The sequence below is a fragment of the Phaethon aethereus genome, assembly GCF_964289735.1.
Source record: "Phaethon aethereus genome assembly, chromosome: 30".
Taxonomy (NCBI): Eukaryota; Metazoa; Chordata; class Aves; order Phaethontiformes; family Phaethontidae; genus Phaethon; species Phaethon aethereus.
In genome coordinates, this window is record NC_138606.1 from 1,556,652 (window position 1) to 1,576,094 (window position 19,443).

General features: G+C 66.8%; 1 protein-coding gene across 1 annotated transcript; it reads left to right on the top strand.

The window, feature by feature from the left end:
* Positions 1-728: 728 nt before the first annotated feature.
* Positions 729-18,525, top strand: POU2F2 (POU class 2 homeobox 2; the record flags this gene model as incomplete). The annotated part of the gene is given in 18 exon segments (XM_082011997.1): positions 729-756; positions 1,828-1,893; positions 3,030-3,064; positions 3,163-3,212; positions 3,627-3,723; positions 6,420-6,525; positions 7,143-7,234; positions 7,375-7,447; positions 7,450-7,538; positions 7,619-7,760; positions 10,701-10,852; positions 10,941-11,129; positions 11,827-11,893; positions 12,753-12,921; positions 13,026-13,099; positions 15,389-15,492; positions 15,494-15,635; positions 18,431-18,525. Coding segments are annotated over 18 exon segments (1,770 nt in total).
* Between the last annotated feature and the right edge of the window lie 918 nt (positions 18,526-19,443).

Below are 19,443 nucleotides of genomic sequence, written 5' to 3' on the forward strand. Positions count from 1 at the left end.
ACCGCGGCCGTGGGGCGCGGCGGCGCGCCCCGCGTGGCGCGGGGGTGCCGGGGCCCCGCACGCGGTGCGGCGCCGCGCGGCCGCCTGCGCCGCCGCAGGTGTCCGTCTGTCTGTCTGCCGGTGCCCGCCCGGGGTTTCCGGGGCGGCGTTGCGTGTCCGTCCGTCTGTCTGGGCGCCGGTGCGAGCGCGCGTCTCGCCGCGGCGGTGCTGCCGGCCGAGACGCCCCCCCCCCGCCCCCGCCGGAGCCGCGCCGGGGGGGTGCGCGAGGCCGCCGGCCGCGTGCGCCGGCCTCCGCTTGCCCAGGCCGCGCAATGGGCGCAAGGCCGCGCCGAGCGGCGGCCGGGGACGCGCGAGGCCGCGGGGTCGCGCGAGGCCGCGGCGCGCGCCCCGGGGTCGCGGGGGACGGCGGCGAGCGCGCGAGGCTCCGGCGAGCGCGCGGGGGTGCGGGGCGGGGGGGGGGGCGCGGGGGTGCCGCGCGACGCGTGTCGCGCGCTCACGTGCGCGGGGCGGCCCACGTGCGTCTGTCGTCGCTGCCTGGCGCTTCCTCCCAGCTGCTTCCTGGTGCCGCCGGCGGCCGCCCCCACCCACCGCCCCTGGGGGGCCCCCCCCGGGGTGGGGGACCTCCCCGGCACGCCCCCCCCCCCCCCCCCGCCCCACACACCCCCCCCCCCGGGGGCACCCGTCTGGGTCTGGCGGGCGCCTGGCGGGCGGCACCCCCGGACCCCGCCATGGTGAACCCCACCGTGTGGGCTGCAGGTAGCGGGGGGCGGCGGGGGGCACGCTGCGACCCCCACTTGGGGGGTGGGGGGGTGCGTCTGGGTGGGCGCCGTGGGGCTGGGTGGGCGCCGTGGGGCTGGCGGTGCCGTGGGGCACTCTATAGGGCTGTGCGGGGGCTGTGGGGTCCTGGGGAGCTGTGGGGTGCTGGAGAGCCCTGTGGGGTGCCTATGGGGTGCCGTGGGGATTTGGGGGGACCCTATAGGGCTGTGAGCGGCACCGCGGGGTGCTGCCCTATAGCGCCCTATAGGGCCGTGGGTGGGCGGCGGGGGGTGCCGTGGGGCTACGGGGTGCTGCGGAGCCCTATGGCGCCCTATAGGGCCGTGGGTGGGCGGCGGGGGGTGCCGTGGGGCTGGGGGGGCCCGGGGGGGGCCCGGGGGGTTCCCGGCAGCCAAATCGGGGCCGTTTTCAGTAACTCGGGGCCGAAAGGGGAAGGGGGAGGGGAAGTGAAAGTGCCGGGGGGGGGGGGGGGGGGCCGGGGGGCGCCCCCCGCTCCCCCCTGCCCCCCCCCCTTGCCCCCCTTGCCCCCCCCCGGCACACGCGTGTCGCGCGCCCGCCCCCGTGCGCCTGCCGTGGCGCGCACACGCGTGTGCGTGTCCGTGCGCGCGCGTGTGTCCCCCCCCGCCCCCTCCCCCGGCTCGCCCCCAGATTTCGGGGCCTCGTTAGTGACTCAGCGGCTCATGCAAATGAGGCGGGGGGGTGGGGGGAGCCCGGGGGGGGCCCCCACCCCAGTCGCTCCCCGGGGCCGGCAGACGCCTCTCCGCAGCACCGGGACCCCCCCGGAGCCCCCAGACCCACAGGGGTGAGGCCGGGAAGGGGTTAAACCCCAGGAGAGGTGATGGGGGGGGGGGAGCAGCCCCCTGCCCATGATTTTGGGGGGGGTTATTTCCACCCCCACCCCCCCATCACGAGTGGGCTGGGGGGGGGGGTCTCCGTTCCCGCCCCCAAGAGCAGCATCGCCGCCTGCAGCCCGGGGGGGGGGGGGGCACCCCGGCACCTGGGACCCCCGGCTCAGCCCCCCCCCCCAAATGTGCCCCCCCCCGTGCCCCCCAGAAATAAGGATGTCTAAGCCTCTGGAGGTGGCGAAGGCGCGAGCGGAGCCGCCCGGGGAGCGCACGGGTAGGGGGGCTCGGGGGGCTCGGGGGGCTCGGGGGGGTCTGGGGGGGGCTTGGCGATGGGGGAGGGGTCCGGAGGGGATGGGGAGCACCAGGGATGGAGGGGCTGGGGGGGGTCTATAGGGGCTGGGGGGGGGTCTATAGGGCTGGAGGGGCCCATAGGAGCCCCCCAGGGGATGGAGAGATCTGGGGGGGGTCTATAGGGGCTGGGGGGTCTATAGGGCCGCAGGGGACCCATAGGAGCCCCCCAGGGGATGGAGAGATCTGTGGGGGGGTCTATAGGGGCTGGGGGGGCCCATAGGAGCCCCCCAGGGGATGGAGAGATCTGGGGGGGGGTCTATAGGGGCTGGGGGGGCCCATAGGAGCCCCCCAGGGGATGGAGGGATCTGGGGGGGGGTCTATAGGGGCTGGGGGGGTCTATAGGGGCTGTGGGGGACCCATAGGAGCCCCTCGGGGACGGAGGGATCTGGGGGGGGTCTATAGGGGCTGGAGGGGTCTATAGGGGCTGCGGGGGACCCATAGGAGCCCCTCGGCGACGGAGGGATCTGGGGGGGGGTCTATAGGGGCTGGGGGGGACCCATAGGGGCTGCGGGGGACCCATAGGAGCCCCTCGGGGATGGAGGGATCTGGGGGGGGTCTATAGGGGCTGGGGGGGTCTATAGGGGCTGCGGGGGACCCATAGGAGCCCCTCGGGGACGGAGGGATCTGGGGGGGGGGGTCTATAGGGGCTGGGGGGACCCATAGGGGCTGCGGGGGACCCATAGAGCCCCTCGGGACGGAGGGATCTGGGGGGGGGGGTCTATAGGGGCTGGGGGGGACCCATAGGGGCTGCGGGGGACCCATAGGAGCCCCTCGGGGACGGAGGGATCTGGGGGGGGGTCTATAGGGGCTGGGGGGGACCCATAGGAGCCCCCCAAGGGACGGATGGGTCTGGGGGGTGGGTCTGTAGGGGCGGGGGGGCCCATAGGGGACCTTGAGCCCCCCCCCGGGGGGGCATAGGGGACCCCAGGGGATGGAGGGGCCCTGGGGGTGTCTGTGGGGTTGGGGGGACCCATGGGGGAGGTCTATAGGGGTTGGGGGGGGCTATAGGGCACCCAGAGGCCCGCGGGGGGGGGCGCTGAGGGTCCCCTCTCCCCACAGACACGGAAAGAAATGGCCCCGACACGAACCACCAGGTGAGCCGTGGGGCAGCCGTGGGGCAGCCGTGGGGCAGCCGTGGGGCCAGCCCCCCCGTCCCCATGCCCCCCCCCCCCGACCCGCTGCCTCCCCCCAGGCCCAGCAGAGCAAACCCCCCCCTTCGCCCCAGCCCCCCCCGGAGCCAAGGTAAGACCCCCCCAACCCCCCTCCCCGCCCCCCCCAAATCCCCCCCCCCGCCCCCCGTACCCCAACCCTGCCCCCCAACCCTGCCATGACCCCGCTCAGCCCCCCAGGAACCCCCCCCCCCCATCCGGCCCCCCCCATCTCCCAGGTGTGTCCCCCCCAGCCCCCCCCCCCATGCCCCCAGTCCCCCCCCCCCCGCCCCGGGGGTGCCCCCCCCCCCCCCCAGGTTCCTGTTTTGGGTGCTGGGTGCGGGTTGATGACTCAGGGGGGGGGCGGGGGGGGGGGGGGAAATCCCGGGGCCTCGCTGGGGGCGGCGGCAGCAAAACAGGAAACGCCTCCGGGGGGGGGGGGGGGCACCCCAAAATCACCCTCCTCCCCCCCCCCCCCCCCCCAAATATCTTCGCTCCCCTCCCCCAGGTCAAAGCCGAGGACCCCCCGGAGCTGCCCCCCCCCCGCGCAGCCCCCCCACCTCCCCCAGACCCAGCTGATGCTGGCGGGGAGCCAGCTGGCCGGGGTGAGTGGGGGTCCCCGGGGGGGCGGGACCCCCACATTTGGGGGACACACACGCACGGCGGGGGGGTGGGGGGGTGAGGGAGGAGGGGCTTCGCTGCTGCTGGGGGAGGGGCGGGGGCGGGGGGGGGCGCTTGGGGCTGGTACTAACCTGCTGCTCCCCTCTCTGTGTCCCCGTGGGTGCTGCGCGCGCCCCCCCCCGTGACCCCCCATCGCCCCCCGTGACCCCCGTGACCCCCCGTGACCCCCCGTGACCCCCCGTGACCCCCTGTGACCCCGTGACCCCCCGTGACCCCCATCACCCCCCGTGACCCCCCATTGCCCCTGTCACCCACCCGTCACCCCGTGACCCCCATGACCCCTGTGACCCCCATGACCCCCCGTGACCCCTGTGACCCCTGTGACCCCTGTGACCCCCATGACCCCCCGTCACCCACCCGTCACCCCCCGTGACCCCCATCCCCGTCATCCTCACCCCGTCCCCACGTCCCCCCCCAAACTTGCTCCCCCCGCTCTGCCCCTGCCTGCTCCTGCCTGCACCCTTATCCCTGCCTGCACCCCATCCTGCCTGCACCCCATCCCTGCCTGCACCCTTATCCCTGCCTGCACCCCATCCCTGCCCATCCCTGCCTGCACCCTTATCCCTCCCTGCACCCCATCCCTGCCTGCACCCCATCCCTGCCCATCCCTGCCTGTGCCCCATCCCTGCCTGCACCCTTATCCCTGCCTGCACCCTTATCCCTGCCTGCACCCCATCCCTGCCTGCACCCCATCCCTGCCTGCACCCTTATCCCTGCCTGCACCTTTATCCCTGCCTGCACCCTTATCCCTGCCTGCACCCCATCCCTGCCCATCCCTGCCTGCACCCTTATCCCTGCCTGCACCCCATCCCTGCCCATCCCTGCCTGCACCCTTATCCCTGCCTGCACCCCATCCCTGCCCATCCCTGCCCATCCCTGCCTGCACCCTTATCCCTGCCCATCCCTCCCTGCACCCCATCCCTGCCTGCACCCTTATCCCTCCCTGCACCCTTATCCCTGTCCATTCCTGCCCGTGCCCCATCCCTGCCTGCACCCCATCCCTGCCCATCCCTGCCTGCACCCTTATCCCTCCCTGCACCCCATCGCTGCCTGGACCCTTAACCCTGCCCTTGACCCTGCTGTGCCCCATCGCTGCCCGCACCCTTAACCCTGCCCGCACCCTTAACCCTGCCCGCACCCTTGACCCTGCCCGCACCCCATCGCTGCCCGCACCCTTAACCCTGCCCGCACCCTTAACCCTGCCCATCGCTGCCCGCACCCTTAACCCTGCCCGCACCCCTGACCTTGCCTGTGCCCCATCGCTGCCCGCACCCTTAACCCTGCCCATCGCTGCCCGCGCCCCATTGCTGCCTGCACCCCATTGCTGCCCGCACCCTTAACCCTGCCCGCGCCCCTGACCCTGCCCGCGCCCCATCGCTGCCCGCACCCTTAACCCTGCCCATCGCTGCCTGCGCCCCATTGCTGCCTGCACCCCATTGCTGCCCGCACCCTTAACCCTGCCCGCGCCCCATCGCTGCCCGCGCCCCTGACCCTGCCCACGCCCCATCACTGCCTGCACCCCTGACCCTGCCCACGCCCCTGACCCTGCCTGTGCCCCATCGCTGCCTGCACCCTTAACCCTGCCCGCACCCCTGACCCTGCCCGCGCCCCTGACCCTGCCCGCGCCCCTGACCTTGCCTGCGCCCCTGACCTTGCCTGTGCCCCATTGCTGCCTGCACCCTTAACCCTGCCCATCGCTGCCCGCGCCCCATCGCTGCCCGCACACCATCGCTGCCCGCGCCCCTGACCCTGCCTGCGCCCCATCGCTGCCCGCACCCTTAACCCTGCCCGCGCCCCTGACCCTGCCCGCGCCCCATCGCTGCCCGCACCCTTAACCCTGCCCGCGCCCCTGACCCTGCCCGCGCCCCATCGCTGCCCGCACCCTTAACCCTGCCCATCGCTGCCCGCGCCCCATTGCTGCCTGCACCCCATTGCTGCCCGCACCCTTAACCCTGCCCGCGCCCCATCGCTGCCCGCGCCCCTGACCCTGCCCACGCCCCATCACTGCCTGCACCCCTGACCCTGCCCATGCCCCTGACCCTGCCTGTGCCCCATCGCTGCCTGCACCCTTAACCCTGCCCGCACCCTTGACCCTGCCCGCGCCCCATCGCTGCCCGCACCCTTGACCCTGCCCGCGCCCCATCGCTGCCCGCACCCTTAACCCTGCCCGCGCCCCTGACCCTGCCCGTGCCCTTGACCCTGCCTGCACCCTTAACCCTGCCCGCACCCTTAACCCTGCCCGCACCCTTAACCCTGCCCGCGCCCCCCGCCCCCCAGCTGGCGGCGCTGGTGCCGGCGCAGCAGCAGCTGCTCCTGCAGCAGGCACAGGCCCAGCTGCTGGCGGCGGCCGTGCAGCAGCAACAGTCCACGGCCACGGCCACGGCCACCCCCCCGGGCGGGGAGGGGACCCCGGCGCCCCCCCCGGCCCCCCCCCAGCTCACCCTCTCCCAGCCCATCCAGCTCACCGCCCAGGTAAGGGGGGACGCCCCCCCCCCCCCCCAACCCCGCCGGCATGCCGTCCGTGTGTCCCCCCGCCACGCACCCCCGGGGTCCCCGGCCCCGCTCACCCCCCGTCCCCCCTCCCCGCCTGCCCCCCCGCCCCCCCCCCGTGCCCCCCCAGGACATCCAGCAGCTCCTCCAGCTCCAGCAACTGGTGCTCGTGCCCGGCCACCACCTCCAGCCGCCCCCCCAGTTCCTGCTGCCGCCCGCCCAGCAAGGCCAGCAAGGTGCCGGGGGTCCGGGGGGTCCGGGGGGTCCGGGGGCATCGGGGGGTCCGGGGGGATCGGGGGCCCCAGGGGCATCGGGGTCCCCGGGGGAATGGGGTCCCCGGGGGGATCGGGGTGCTCAGGGTCCCCGGGGGGAATTGGGGTCCCCAGGGGGATCGGGGGGGGATCAGGGTCCCCAAGGTGCAGGGGTCCCCGGGGACATCGGGGTCCCCAGGGGAATGGGGTCCCCGGGGGGATCGGGGTGCTCAGGGGGATTGGGGGCATCGGGGTCCCCGGGGGGAATTGGGGTCCCCAGGGGGATCGGGGGGGGATCAGGGTCCCCAAGGTGCAGGGGTCCCCGGGGACATCGGGGTCCCCAGGGGAATGGGGTCCCCGGGGGGATCGGGGTGCTCAGGGGGATTGGGGGATCGGGGTCCCCGGGGGGAATTGGGGTCCCCGGGGGGATCGGGGGGGGATCAGGGTCCCCAAGGTGCAGGGGTTCCCAGGGGAATGGGGGTCCCTGGGGTGCTCAGGGGTCCCTGGGGGGATGCTGAGGGCTGCTCAGACCCGCCCCCCCCCCCCCGGCACCATCAATTTGGGGGTGTCGTCCCCCTCCCTGACACCCCCCCCCCTTGCAGGGCTGCTCCCCACCCCAAACCTCTTTCAGCTACCTCAGCAAAGCCCCGGGGGCTCCTGCCCCCCCAGCCCCGCGGGGGGGCTGCCAGCACAGGTACGGGGGGGCTGCCCCCCCACCCCCCCACCCCCGGGCGGCGGCGGGGGGGGCGATCCGCACCCCCCACCCCCCACCCCCCCCGCCCCTTCCATCCCTCCCAACCCCCCCCCCCCCCGACCTCCCCCCTTCTCTCCCAGCCAGCGACTCGGCCGGGTCTCCCCGAGTCCCACCTGCCCCCCGGAGCCCCCCCCCCAAAATGCCCGGACCCCCCCCGCAGCCGGACGAACCCAGCGACCTGGAGGAGCTGGAGCAGTTCGCCCGCACCTTCAAGCAGCGGCGCATCAAGCTGGGCTTCACCCAGGTCCGTTTTTGGGTGGGGGGGGGGGTGGGGGGGGGGGTGGGGGGCCGCGCGTGACCCCCCCCCCCCGGCCCCCCGCGCAGGGCGACGTGGGGCTGGCCATGGGGAAGCTGTACGGCAACGACTTCAGCCAGACGACCATCTCGCGCTTCGAGGCGCTCAACCTCAGCTTCAAGAACATGTGCAAGCTCAAGCCGCTGCTGGAGAAGTGGCTCAACGACGCCGGTGCGCGCCCCCCCCGCCCCCCCCGTCCCCGTACGGCCCGTGGTCCCCATCCCCGTATGGTCCCCGTCCCCGTATGGTCCCCGTCCCCGTATGGTCCCTGTCCCTGTATAGCTTATGGTCCCCATCCCCGTATGGTCCCCGTCCCCGTATGGTCCCCGTCCCCGTATGGTCCCCGTCCCCGTATGGTCCCCGTCCCCATATGGTCCCAGTCCCCATATGGTCCCCGTCCCCGTATGGTCCCTGTCCCTGTATAGCTTATGGTCCCCATCCCCGTATGGTCCCCGTCCCCATATGGTCCCCATCCCCGTATGGTCCCCATCCCCATATGGTCCCAGTCCCCGCATGGTCCCATCCCCATATGGTCCCCATCCCCATATGGTCCCAGTCCCCGCATGGTCCCCATCCCCATATGGTCCCCATCCCCATATGGTCCCAGTCCCCGCATGGTCCCCATCCCCATATGGTCCCCATCCCCCATATGGTCCCAGTCCCCATATGGTCCCCGTCCCCATATGGTCCCCGTCCCCATATGGTCCCCATCCCCATATGGTCCCAGTTCCCATATGGTCCCCGTCCCCGTATGGTCCCCGTCCCTGTATAGCTTATGGTCCCCATCCCCATATAGTCCCCGTCCCCATATGGTCCCAGTCCCCATATGGTCCCCGTCCCCATATGGTCCCCATCCCCGTATGGTCCCCATCCCCATATGGTCCCAGTCCCCGCATGGTCCCCATCCCCATATGGTCCCCATCCCCATATGGTCCCAGTCCCCCATATGGTCCCCGTCCCCATATGGTCCCCGTCCCCATATGGTCCCCATCCCCATATGGTCCCAGTTCCCATATGGTCCCCGTCCCCGTATGGTCCCCGTCCCTGTATAGCTTATGGTCCCCATCCCCATATAGTCCCCGTCCCCATATGGTCCCAGTCCCCATATGGTCCCCGTCCCCATATGGTCCCCATCCCCGTATGGTCCCCATCCCCGTATGGTCCCCGTCCCCGTATGGTCCCCGTCCCCATATGGTCCCCGTCCCCATATGGTCCCCATCCCCATATGGTCCCAGTTCCCATATGGTCCCCGTCCCCGTATGGTCCCCGTCCCTGTATAGCTTATGGTCCCCATCCCCATATAGTCCCCGTCCCCATATGGTCCCAGTCCCCATATGGTCCCCGTCCCCATATGGTCCCCATCCCCGTATGGTCCCCATCCCCATATGGTCCCAGTCCCCGCATGGTCCCCATCCCCATATGGTCCCCATCCCCATATGGTCCCAGTCCCCATATGGTCCCCGTCCCCATATGGTCCCCGTCCCCATATGGTCCCCATCCCCATATGGTCCCAGTTCCCATATGGTCCCCGTCCCCGTATGGTCCCCGTCCCTGTATAGCTTATGGTCCCCATCCCCATATAGTCCCCGTCCCCATATGGTCCCAGTCCCCATATGGTCCCCGTCCCCATATGGTCCCCATCCCCGTATGGTCCCCATCCCCATATGGTCCCAGTCCCCGCATGGTCCCCATCCCCATATGGTCCCCATCCCCATATGGTCCCAGTCCCCATATGGTCCCCGTCCCCATATGGTCCCCGTCCCCATATGGTCCCCATCCCCATATGGTCCCAGTTCCCATATGGTCCCCGTCCCCGTATGGTCCCCGTCCCTGTATAGCTTATGGTCCCCATCCCCATATAGTCCCCGTCCCCATATGGTCCCAGTCCCCCATATGGTCCCCGTCCCCATATGGTCCCCATCCCCGTATGGTCCCCATCCCCGTATGGTCCCCGTCCCCGTATGGTCCCCGTCCCCATATGGTCCCCGTCCCCATATGGTCCCCATCCCCATATGGTCCCAGTTCCCATATGGTCCCCGTCCCCGTATGGTCCCCGTCCCTGTATAGCTTATGGTCCCCATCCCCATATAGTCCCCGTCCCCATATGGTCCCAGTCCCCATATGGTCCCCGTCCCCATATGGTCCCCATCCCCGTATGGTCCCCATCCCCATATGGTCCCAGTCCCCGCATGGTCCCCATCCCCATATGGTCCCCATCCCCATATGGTCCCAGTCCCCATATGGTCCCCGTCCCCATATGGTCCCCGTCCCCATATGGTCCCCATCCCCATATGGTCCCAGTTCCCATATGGTCCCCGTCCCCATATGGTCCCCATCCCCGTATGGTCCCCATCCCCGTATGGTCCCAGTCCCCATATGGTCCCCGTCCCCGTATGGTCCCCGTCCCCATATGGTCCCCGTCCCCGTATGGTCCCCATCCCCATATGGTCCCTGTCCCCATATGGTCCCCATCCCAGTATGGGCCCCTGCTCCCGCTCCCCATGGGGTCCCCGTCCCCATCTGGCCCCTGGTCCCCATCCCCATAGGGTCCCCGTCCCCGTACGGCCATTCATCCCCGTCCCCATATGGTCCCCATCCCCATATGGCCCCTGGTCCCCATCCCCACATGGCCCCTGGTCCCCATGCCCATATGGTCCCCGTCCCGGTATGGCCCCTGCTCCCGCTCCCCATGGGGTCCCCGGCCCCCTATGGTCCATGGTCCCCATCCCCATATGGACCCTCTCCCCATAGGGTCCCCATCCCCATATGGACCCTCTCCCCATAGGGTCCCCATCCCCATATAGACCCTCTCCCCATGGGGTCCCCGTCCCCATATGGTCCCCATCCCATATGGACCCTCTCCCCATGGGGTCCTCATCCCCATATGGACCCCATCCCCATATGGACCCTCTCCCCATGGGGTCCCCATCCCCATATGGACCCCACGCCCCCGCATCTCGCGCCGCCCCCACCTCATCCCCCCGTATACGTCCCCAAACCCCCTCCCGCACCCCACGGGTGGAACCGGGGGTCCCGGGGCGGGGGGGGGGGGGCTGTCCGCAGGCGGGAAGCGAGCCCCTCCTCCCCCCATACGTCCCCCGCCCCCTATAGAGACCATGTCGGCGGACTCCACGCTGCCCAGCCCCAACCCCCTGAGCTCCCCCAGCCCGGGGGGCTTCGAGGGGCTCCCCGGCCGGCGCCGCAAGAAACGCACCAGCATCGAGACCAACGTCCGCTTCGCCCTGGAGAAAAGCTTCCTGGCGGTGAGCCCCCTCCCCACGCCCCCCCCCCCCCCCCGACCCCGCGCCCCCCCGCCTGACCCCCCCCCGCCGCCGGCGGCCCCCTCCCCAGAACCAGAAGCCCACCTCGGAGGAGATCCTGCTGATCGCGGAGCAGCTGCACATGGAGAAGGAGGTGATCCGCGTCTGGTTCTGCAACCGCCGCCAGAAGGAGAAGCGCATCAACCCCTGCGGCGCCGGCGCCGCGCCCCCCCCCGGCCCGCCGCCCCCCGCCAAGCCCCCCGCCTACGGCCCCCACACGGTGCGCCCCGAGCCGGCCCCGCTTCCCCCGCGTAGGGTCCCCGTACGGCCCCGGCCCCGGGGGGACCCCAGCCCGGTTCCCATGTGGTCCCCATACGGTCCCCAGCCCTATATGGACCCCAGCCCCTCCTCCCATATGGTCCCCATACGGTCCCCGGCCCCGGGGGGACCCCAGCCCCTCTTACCATATGGTTCCCATACAGTCCCTGGCCCCATAGGGACCCCAGCCCGGTTCCCATATGGTCCCCATATGGTCCCTGGCCCCGGGGGGACCCCAGCCCCTCTTCCCGTGCGGGCCCCATACGGTCCCCAGCCCCTGGGGGACCCCAGCCCCTCCTCCCATATGGTTCCCATACGGTCCCCAGCCCTATATGGACCCCAGCCCCTCTTCCCATATGGTCCCCATATGGTCCCCGGCCCCATAGGGACCCCAGCCCCTCTTCCCATATGGCCCCCATACGGTCCCTGGCCCCATATGGCCCATGGTCCTGTTCCTATATGCACCCCAGGCCCCGTCCCCATATGGCCCCATGGTCCCCCTCCCTATATGGCCCGCGGTCCCTGTGCCTACACAGCCCCCCGCTCCCCATCCCTATATGCCCCCCCAGTCCCCGTCCCCATAGGACCCCTGTCCCCATATGGACCCCATCGCCCCCCCGGGGGTCCCGTCCCCCCCCGACCCCCCTCTCGCCCCCCAGGTGACCAGCCCCGGCCCCGGCGTCGGCCTCCCGCTCTGCCAGGCCTCCGGCAGCCTGAGCACAACAGGTTCGGCCCCTGTTTACGTAGGACCTACCCTAACGTTTACGTAGGGTCTACCTTGACGTTTACGTAGGGTCTACCCTAACGTTTACGTAGGACCTACCCTAATGTTTATGTAGGGTCTACCCTGACGTTTACGTAGGGTCTACCTTGACGTATACGTAGGGTCTACCCTAACATTTACGTAGGACCTACCCTAATGTTTATGTAGGACCTACCCTAATATTTACGTAGGACCTACCCTAATGTTTATGTAGGGTCTACCCTGACGTTTACGTAGGGTCTACCCTGATGTTTACGTAGGACCTGCCCTAATGTTTATGTAGGACCTACCCTAATGTTTATGTAGGGTCTACCCTGACGTTTACGTAGGGTCTACCTTGACGTTTACGTAGGGTCTACCTTGACGTTTATGTAGGACCTACCCTAATGTTTATGTAGGGTCTACCCTGACGTTTACGTAGGGTCTACCCTGATGTTTACGTAGGACCTGCCCTAATGTTTATGTAGGACCTACCCTAATGTTTATGTAGGGTCTACCCTGACGTTTACGTAGGGTCTACCTTGACGTTTACGTAGGGTCTACCTTGACGTTTATGTAGGACCTACCCTAATGTTTATGTAGGGTCTACCCTAATGTTTATGTAGGACCTACCCTAATGTTTACGTAGGACCTACCCTAACGTTTACGTAGGGTCTACACCGACCCCCGCCAGCGGGGGGGGGGGGGTGTGTTTCTATAGGTCCTACAAGGTGGGATGCTTTAAGGGGGGGGTGGGGAGCACCCAGAGTTTTTGTAGGACCTACCCAAACCCCGGTGTTTACGTAGGACCTACATAAACACCCTTCTCCTCCCCCCCCCCAGTGACTACCTTGTCGTCGGCCGCCGGCTCCCTGCCCCCCAGCCGCTGCGGGGGGGTCCCCCCCCCCACCTTGACCCCGGCCACGCCGCCCCCCACCAACAGCACAACCCCCACCCCCCAGAGCGGCGCCCACGGCCCCCTCGGCCTCGCCGGCCTCAACCCCGGCACCGGGTGAGTGGGGGGGGGGGGCTGGGGGGGTTACACACCCCCCCCGGGTTTTGGGGGGGGGTCCCCTATAACCTCCCCCCCCCCCCCCCCCCCGGTTTGCTTTGCAGAAGCTCAGTGCTTGGGGTGACCGCGGGCTTAAACCCGGCGCTCATGGCCACTAACCCGCTGGCCACCATCCAAGGTGCGTGGGGCGCCTTGCACGCGCGCGTGCGAGACCTGCGCCGCCCGCCCGGACGCCCGGGGAGGGGGCGGGGGGGGGGGGGGAGCGGGGGGGGCGTGCGCGTGTGGGTGTGCGAGGAGCGGTGCGTGGGCGTGCAAGGAGCTGTGAGCTGGCGTGCAAGGAGCCGTGCGTGGGTGTGCAAGGAGTTGGGCGTGGGTGTGCAAGGAGCCGTGCGTGGGTGTGCAAGGAGTTGGGCGTGGGTGTGCAAGGAGTTGGGCGTAGGTGTGCAAGGAGCCGTAGGTGGGCGTGCAAGGAGTTGGGCGTGGGCATGAAAGGAGTTGGGTGTGGGTGTGCAAGGAGCCGTGTGTGGGCGTGCAAGGAGTTGGGCGTGGGTGAGCAAAGAGCCATGCGTGGGTGTGCAAGGAGCCATGCGTGGGTGTGCAAGGAGTTGTGCGTGGGTGTGCAAGGAGCCGTAGGTGGGCGTGCAAGGAGTTGGGCGTGGGCATGAAAGGAGTTGGGTGTGGGTGTGCAAGGAGCCGTGTGTGGGCGTGCAAGGAGTTGGGCGTGGGTGAGCAAAGAGCCATGCGTGGGTGTGCAAGGAGCCATGCGTGGGTGTGCAAGGAGTTGGGCGTGGGTGTGCAAGGAGCCATGCGTGGGTGTGCAAGGAGCCGTGTGTGGGCGTGCAAGGAGTTGGGCGTGGGTATGCAAGGAGCCATGCGTGGGTGTGCAAGGAGTTGTGCGTAGGTGTGCAAGGAGCCGTGTGTGGGCGTGCAAGGAGTTGGGCGTGGGCGTGCAAGGAGTTGGGCGTGGGTGTGCAAGGAGCCATGCATGGGTGTGCAAGGAGTTGTGCGTGGGTGAGCAAAGAGCTGTGCGTGGGTGTGCAAGGAGTTGTGCGTGGGCGTGCAAGGAGCCATGAGCTGGTGTGCAAGGAGCTGTGCGTGGGTGTGCAAAGAGCTGTGAGCTGGCGTGCAAGGAGCCGTGTGTGGGCGTGCAAGGAGCCCTGGGCCGGCGTGCAAAGCCCCGTGCGCGGGCGTGCGAGGTCCTGCGTGTCCGTGTGTGCAAAGGCTGCCGGGCGGGCGGCGCCCCCCCCCCCCCCGCGGTGCCAGCCCCAACCCCCCCCGCTCACTAATCGCACGCTCATCGCACGCTCGTCGCACGCTCGTCGCACGCTCATCGCACGCTCGCCGCGGGGGCGCGGGGCGGGGGCGCCCCCAGTCTGTGGGGCGGGAGGAGCCGTGGGATGGGGGGTACCTATAGGATGGGCGTACCTATAGGATGGGGTGTACCTATGGGATGGGGGGTACCTATAGGATGGGGGGTACCTATAGGATGGGGGGTACCTATAGGATGGGCGTACCTATGGGATGGGGGGTACCTATAGGATGGGGGGTACCTATAGGGCAGGGGGTACCCATGGGAAGGGGGTCCCTATGGGGCAGGGGGTCCCTATGGAATGGGTATCCCTATGGGACGGGGATACCTATAGGGCTGGGGGTACGCATGGGGCCAGAGGTAACCACGGATGGGGGTCTCTATAGGATGGGGGTCTCTATAGGATGGAGGTCTCTATAGGATGGGGCTGCCCATGGATGGAGGCTCCTATAGGACAGAGGGTCCCTATGGAGTGGGGGTCCCTATGGGAAGGGGGTCCCTATGGGATGGGGATTCACATGGGATGGGGGTGCCCATGGATGGGGGTCCCTATGGGTTGGGGGTCCCTATGGGATGGGTGCCCATGGATGTGTGTCCCCAGGAGATGGGGGTCTCTATAGGATGGGGGTCTCTATGGGATGGGGATCCCTATAGCATGGGGGTTCTCTATAGGATGGGGGTGCCCATGGATGGGGGTCCCTATAGGATGGGGTGTCCCTATGAGGTGGTGGTCCCTATGGGGTGGGGGTCCTTATAGGATGAGGCTGCCCATAGAGGAGGGTCTCTATGGGGTGGGGGTCCCTATGGGGTGGGGGTCCTTATAGGATGAGGCTGCCCATAGAGGGGGTCCCTATGGGGTGGGGGTCGCTATGGGGTGGGGGTACCCATGGATGGGGGTCCCTATAGGGGACCTATAGATCCCTATAGGGGGTCTCTATGGGAGGGGGGCCCCTATGGGGTGGGGGTCCCTATGGGAGGGGGGTCTCTGTAGAATGGGGGGCCCCCACGGGGTGAGGGTCCCTATGGGACGGGCGTCCCTGGGGGGTGGGGGGTCCCTATGGGTCAGGGATGCCGGCGAGGGGGTCCCGCTGGGTCCGGGGGTGGTGGGGGGTGCGCCCCCCCCCGCGCCCCCCCTGACGCCCCCCCCTCTCTCCGCAGCCTTGGCCAGTGGTGGAAACCGGCCCCTTTCCAGCCTTGAGCCGGGGGGGCCGCTGGTGCTGGGGAGCAGCGCGGGGACGCCGAGCACCCCCGCCATGGTCACCCCCCCCCCTCTTCCTCAACCAGGGACCCCTCCCGCTTTTGGGGGCCCCCCCGGCCGCCGTGGGGCTGGTACCGGCCGCCGTGGCCGCCCCTCCGCCCCCCCCCTCCCCATCCCCCTCCTGCTCCTCCTGCAGCTCCGCCAGCGGCGACACCCCCCCCCCCCCCGACCCCCCCGGGGGACGAGTGATGGGGGGGGGGGGGAACACCCGACCCCCGACCCCCCCAGCACGCGCTACAGACCAAAAACCGACCCCCCCCCCCCGCCCCCTTAACTTAATTTAACTTAATGATGCTCTTGGCGGGGGGGGGGCGTCCCCCCTCGGATTAATCCCATCCCCCCACTGGGGGGTGCACCCCCCCCCAATTAATTTATTGGGGGGGGGGGCGTATGGGAAAAAACCCATAAAAAGGCGTTTTTCCGCCCTGTTGAGGCGGGGGGGGGGAACCCAAAAAGTGACTATTTCACACCAAAAACCTGCCCGGGGGGGGGGCGCGCCCCCCCCCCAGCTGATCCCAAAGGCTTTTTACAAAACTTCTGACCTCGGTGTCCGCTCGAATGTGTTTGCGGGGGGGTGGGGGGGTAATTTATTGTGGATCGGGGTTTTTTTACTGGGGGGGGCTCGGTGGGACCGACCCCTCCCCCGGCATCGCCCCCCTCCCCCCCGTATTTATTTGTTCCCAGGAGGCCGCGGCCGAGGGGGGGTCGGAGCCGTCGGGCGGAGGAGGGGGAGGCACAAAAAAGAAGAAGAAGGGAGAAAAATAGCAAAAAAGGGAAAAAAGCGAAAGGAAGGGGAAAAAGAGGAAAAACGCAAAAGGAAAAAAAAAAAGAAAGAAAAAAGGAAAACGAGGAAAAAGCAAGATAAGAAGGAAAAAGTGAAATAAGGAGAAAAAAGCGGAATAAGGAAAAAAAAAACCAAGGAAAAGAGCAAAATAAAGAGGCAAAAAGCAATAAAAAAGGAAAAAAGCACGGGAAAGAAGGAAAAAAGCAAAGGAAAGAGAAAAAAGGAAAATGAAGAGGAAAGAACGAAAAAAGGGAAAAAGCAGAAAAGGAAAAAAGGAAAAAGAAAAAAGGGAAACGAAAAGGGAAGCAAAAAAAAAGCAAAAGGAAAAAAGCAGAAAAAAGCAGAAAAAAGCAGAAAAAGCAGAAAAAAAGCAGAAAAACAGCAAAATGAGGAGGAAAAAGGCCAAAAAAAAAAAGGAAAAGGCAAAAAAAAAAGGAGGGAAAAAAGCAAAAAAAAGGAAAAAACCCAACAAAAAGCGAAAAAAGCAAAACCAAAAAAAAGGGGGGAAAAAACCCAAAAAGCCAAAAAAAGGAGCAAACACACAAAAGAGACCAAAAACCCACCAAAAACCCGCCCCCCCCCGCAGTGCCTGACCCCCCGCCCGCAGGAAACCAAAAATCTCCAGCGCAAGCTGAAGGAAAACCACCAAAACTCGCCGCTTTGGCCCCGAAACGGCTGGAAAAGGGATGAAAATGGGGGGGACGGGACCCCCCCCCCCCGCTGGACACATATACCTCATGGAGCCCCAAAATCCCCGCGTTTCACCTCGTTTCGGCTCCGGCGGCTGAGAAATACTGTGAAGACGCGAAACAAGGGAAAAAACAATAAAACCCCCCCCCCCAAAAACTCGTGGGGGGAGGAAAGCAACCCCCGACGCCCCCAAAAGGATGCCCGATTTGGGGGGGGGGGGGTGTCCCTGAATGTACCCCCGCCCCCTCCTCGTTTTCGTGGGGTTTTGGGGCTTTCGGGGGGTTTGGGGGGGTTTTGGACAGAGAGGGGAAAAAAAAGAAGAAAAAAGAAAAAAAAAAAAGAAGATTTTTTTTTTTTCGGGGGGTGGGCGTGGGGGGAGGGGCAGCACCCCCTTTTTTGGGGGGCGGGGGGTTTCTTTGTTGTTGTTTGGGGGGTTTTTTTTTGGTTTTTGGTTTTTTTTTTTGTTTTTGTTTTTATACAGAAAATGAGCCTCATCGCTTCTTCCCGGAGGAAAAGAAGAGAAAAACGCCAAAAAAAAAAGGGGGAGGGTAAAAAATAAGGGGGTGCCACCCCCACGCCCCCCCCCCCCCCCCCGGAACCGCGGGGAAGTGAGAGGCGACGCTCAAACAGCGACCAGACCAAAAACCGAGCCAAAAACTGAGGAAAGGCGACGAAAAGAAGAAAAAAGCCGAAAAAAGCCAAAAAAAAAGCCAAAAAAAGGCAAAAAAGGATACAGAAGGACAAAAAAAGGACAAAAAAGGACAAAAAAAGGACAAAAAGGCAAAGGAGGCCAAAAAAGGACAAGAAATGGCAAAAAAAAAGACACAAAAGGCAAAAAAAGGCCAAAAAAAGACAAAAAAAGGACCAAAAATGCCAAAAAAAGCCAAAAAAAGCCAAAAAAAAAAAAAAAAAACCGCACCCAAACCTCAGAAAAACAAAAAACACCAAAAAGTGTAAAAAAAAAAAAACCACAAAAAAATTGATTTTTAGACCAAAAATTGACCCCGTCTCCAGGCGCGGAGCTCGGCGGGGGGGGGCCGGGGGGGTCGCCCCGCCCGGACGCCTGGGTCCCTCAGGCGGCGGCTCTTGGGGTGTGTGTCCCCCCCCCCCCGCCCCAAAACGCTGCCCCCCCCCCAGCATCCTCCCCTCCCCCCCCCGGGCTAATCTCGTTAACGAAGCTTTAATTACAGCTGCCAAACCAAATATGGGCCCGGGGGGGGCGGGGGGGTCACTTCGCCATATACCTCAGATACTTTAAGAGAAACCAAATAGAAATTGGGGGGGGGCGAGGGGGGGGGGAGGGGGTGGACACCCCTCCCCCCGCCGCCCCCCGACCCCCCAAACCCACCAGGTTTTGTACGTTGGCTCTTTGGGGGGGGAGGGGGGGATTTGGGGGGGGGGGAGCACCCCCAGGGTGTGCCCCCCCCCCCCAGCTGGGTGCTCTTGGGCTGGTGTCCTCGTTAATTAGTGTGTAATTGGGAGACTCGGGTGGGGATGGTGGCGACGGTGGTGGTGGTCGTGGGGACCACGGTGACGATGGTGACGGTGACGATGGTGACGTGACGATGGTCATGGTGATGGTGGTCATGGTGACGGCGGTCACGGTGACGATGGTGACGGTGACGATGGTGACAGTGACGATGGTGATGGTGACGGCCGTCACGGTGATGATGGTCACGGTGACGATGGTGACAGTGACGATGGTGATGGTGACGGCCGTCACGGTGACGATGGTCACGGTGACGATGGTGACGGTGACGATGGTGATGGTGATGGCCGTCACGGTGACGATGGTGACGGTGACGATGGTGACGGTGACGATGGTGATGGTGGTGATTCAGATGCTGTGACTAAGCTGCAGGTGCTGGTGGCCCGTGGTCATGGCCTTGGGGACCTCCTTGGTGTCATGGCCTTGGGGATCCCCATTGTGTCATGGCCTTGGGGACCTCCATTGCGTCATGGTCTTGAGGATGTCCTTGGTGTCATGGCCTTGGGGACATCCCTGGTGTCATGGCCTTGGGGACCTCCATGGTGTCATGGCCTTGGGGATGTCCCTGGTGTCATGGCCTTGGGGACCCCCATGGTGTCGTGGCCTTGGGGACGTCCTTGGTGTCATGGCCTTGGGGACATCCTTGGTGTCATGGCCTTGGGGATCCCCATGGTGTCGTGGCCTTGGGGACGTCCTTAGTGTCATGGCCTTGGGGACCTCCATGGGTCTGTGGCCTTGAGAACCTCCGTGGGGCCATGGCCTTGGGGAGTCCATGGTGTCATGGCCTTGGGGACGTCCTTAGTGTCATGGCCTTGGGGACCTCCATGGGTCTGTGGCCTTGAGAACCTCCGTGGGGCCATGGCCTTGGGGAGTCCATGGTGTCATGGCCTCAGGGCGCTCCAGGCATTGCGGCCTTGGGGACCTCCACGGTGTTGTGGCCTTGGAGATCTCCACGGGGCGGTGGCCTTGGGGACCTCTGGAGTGTCACGTCC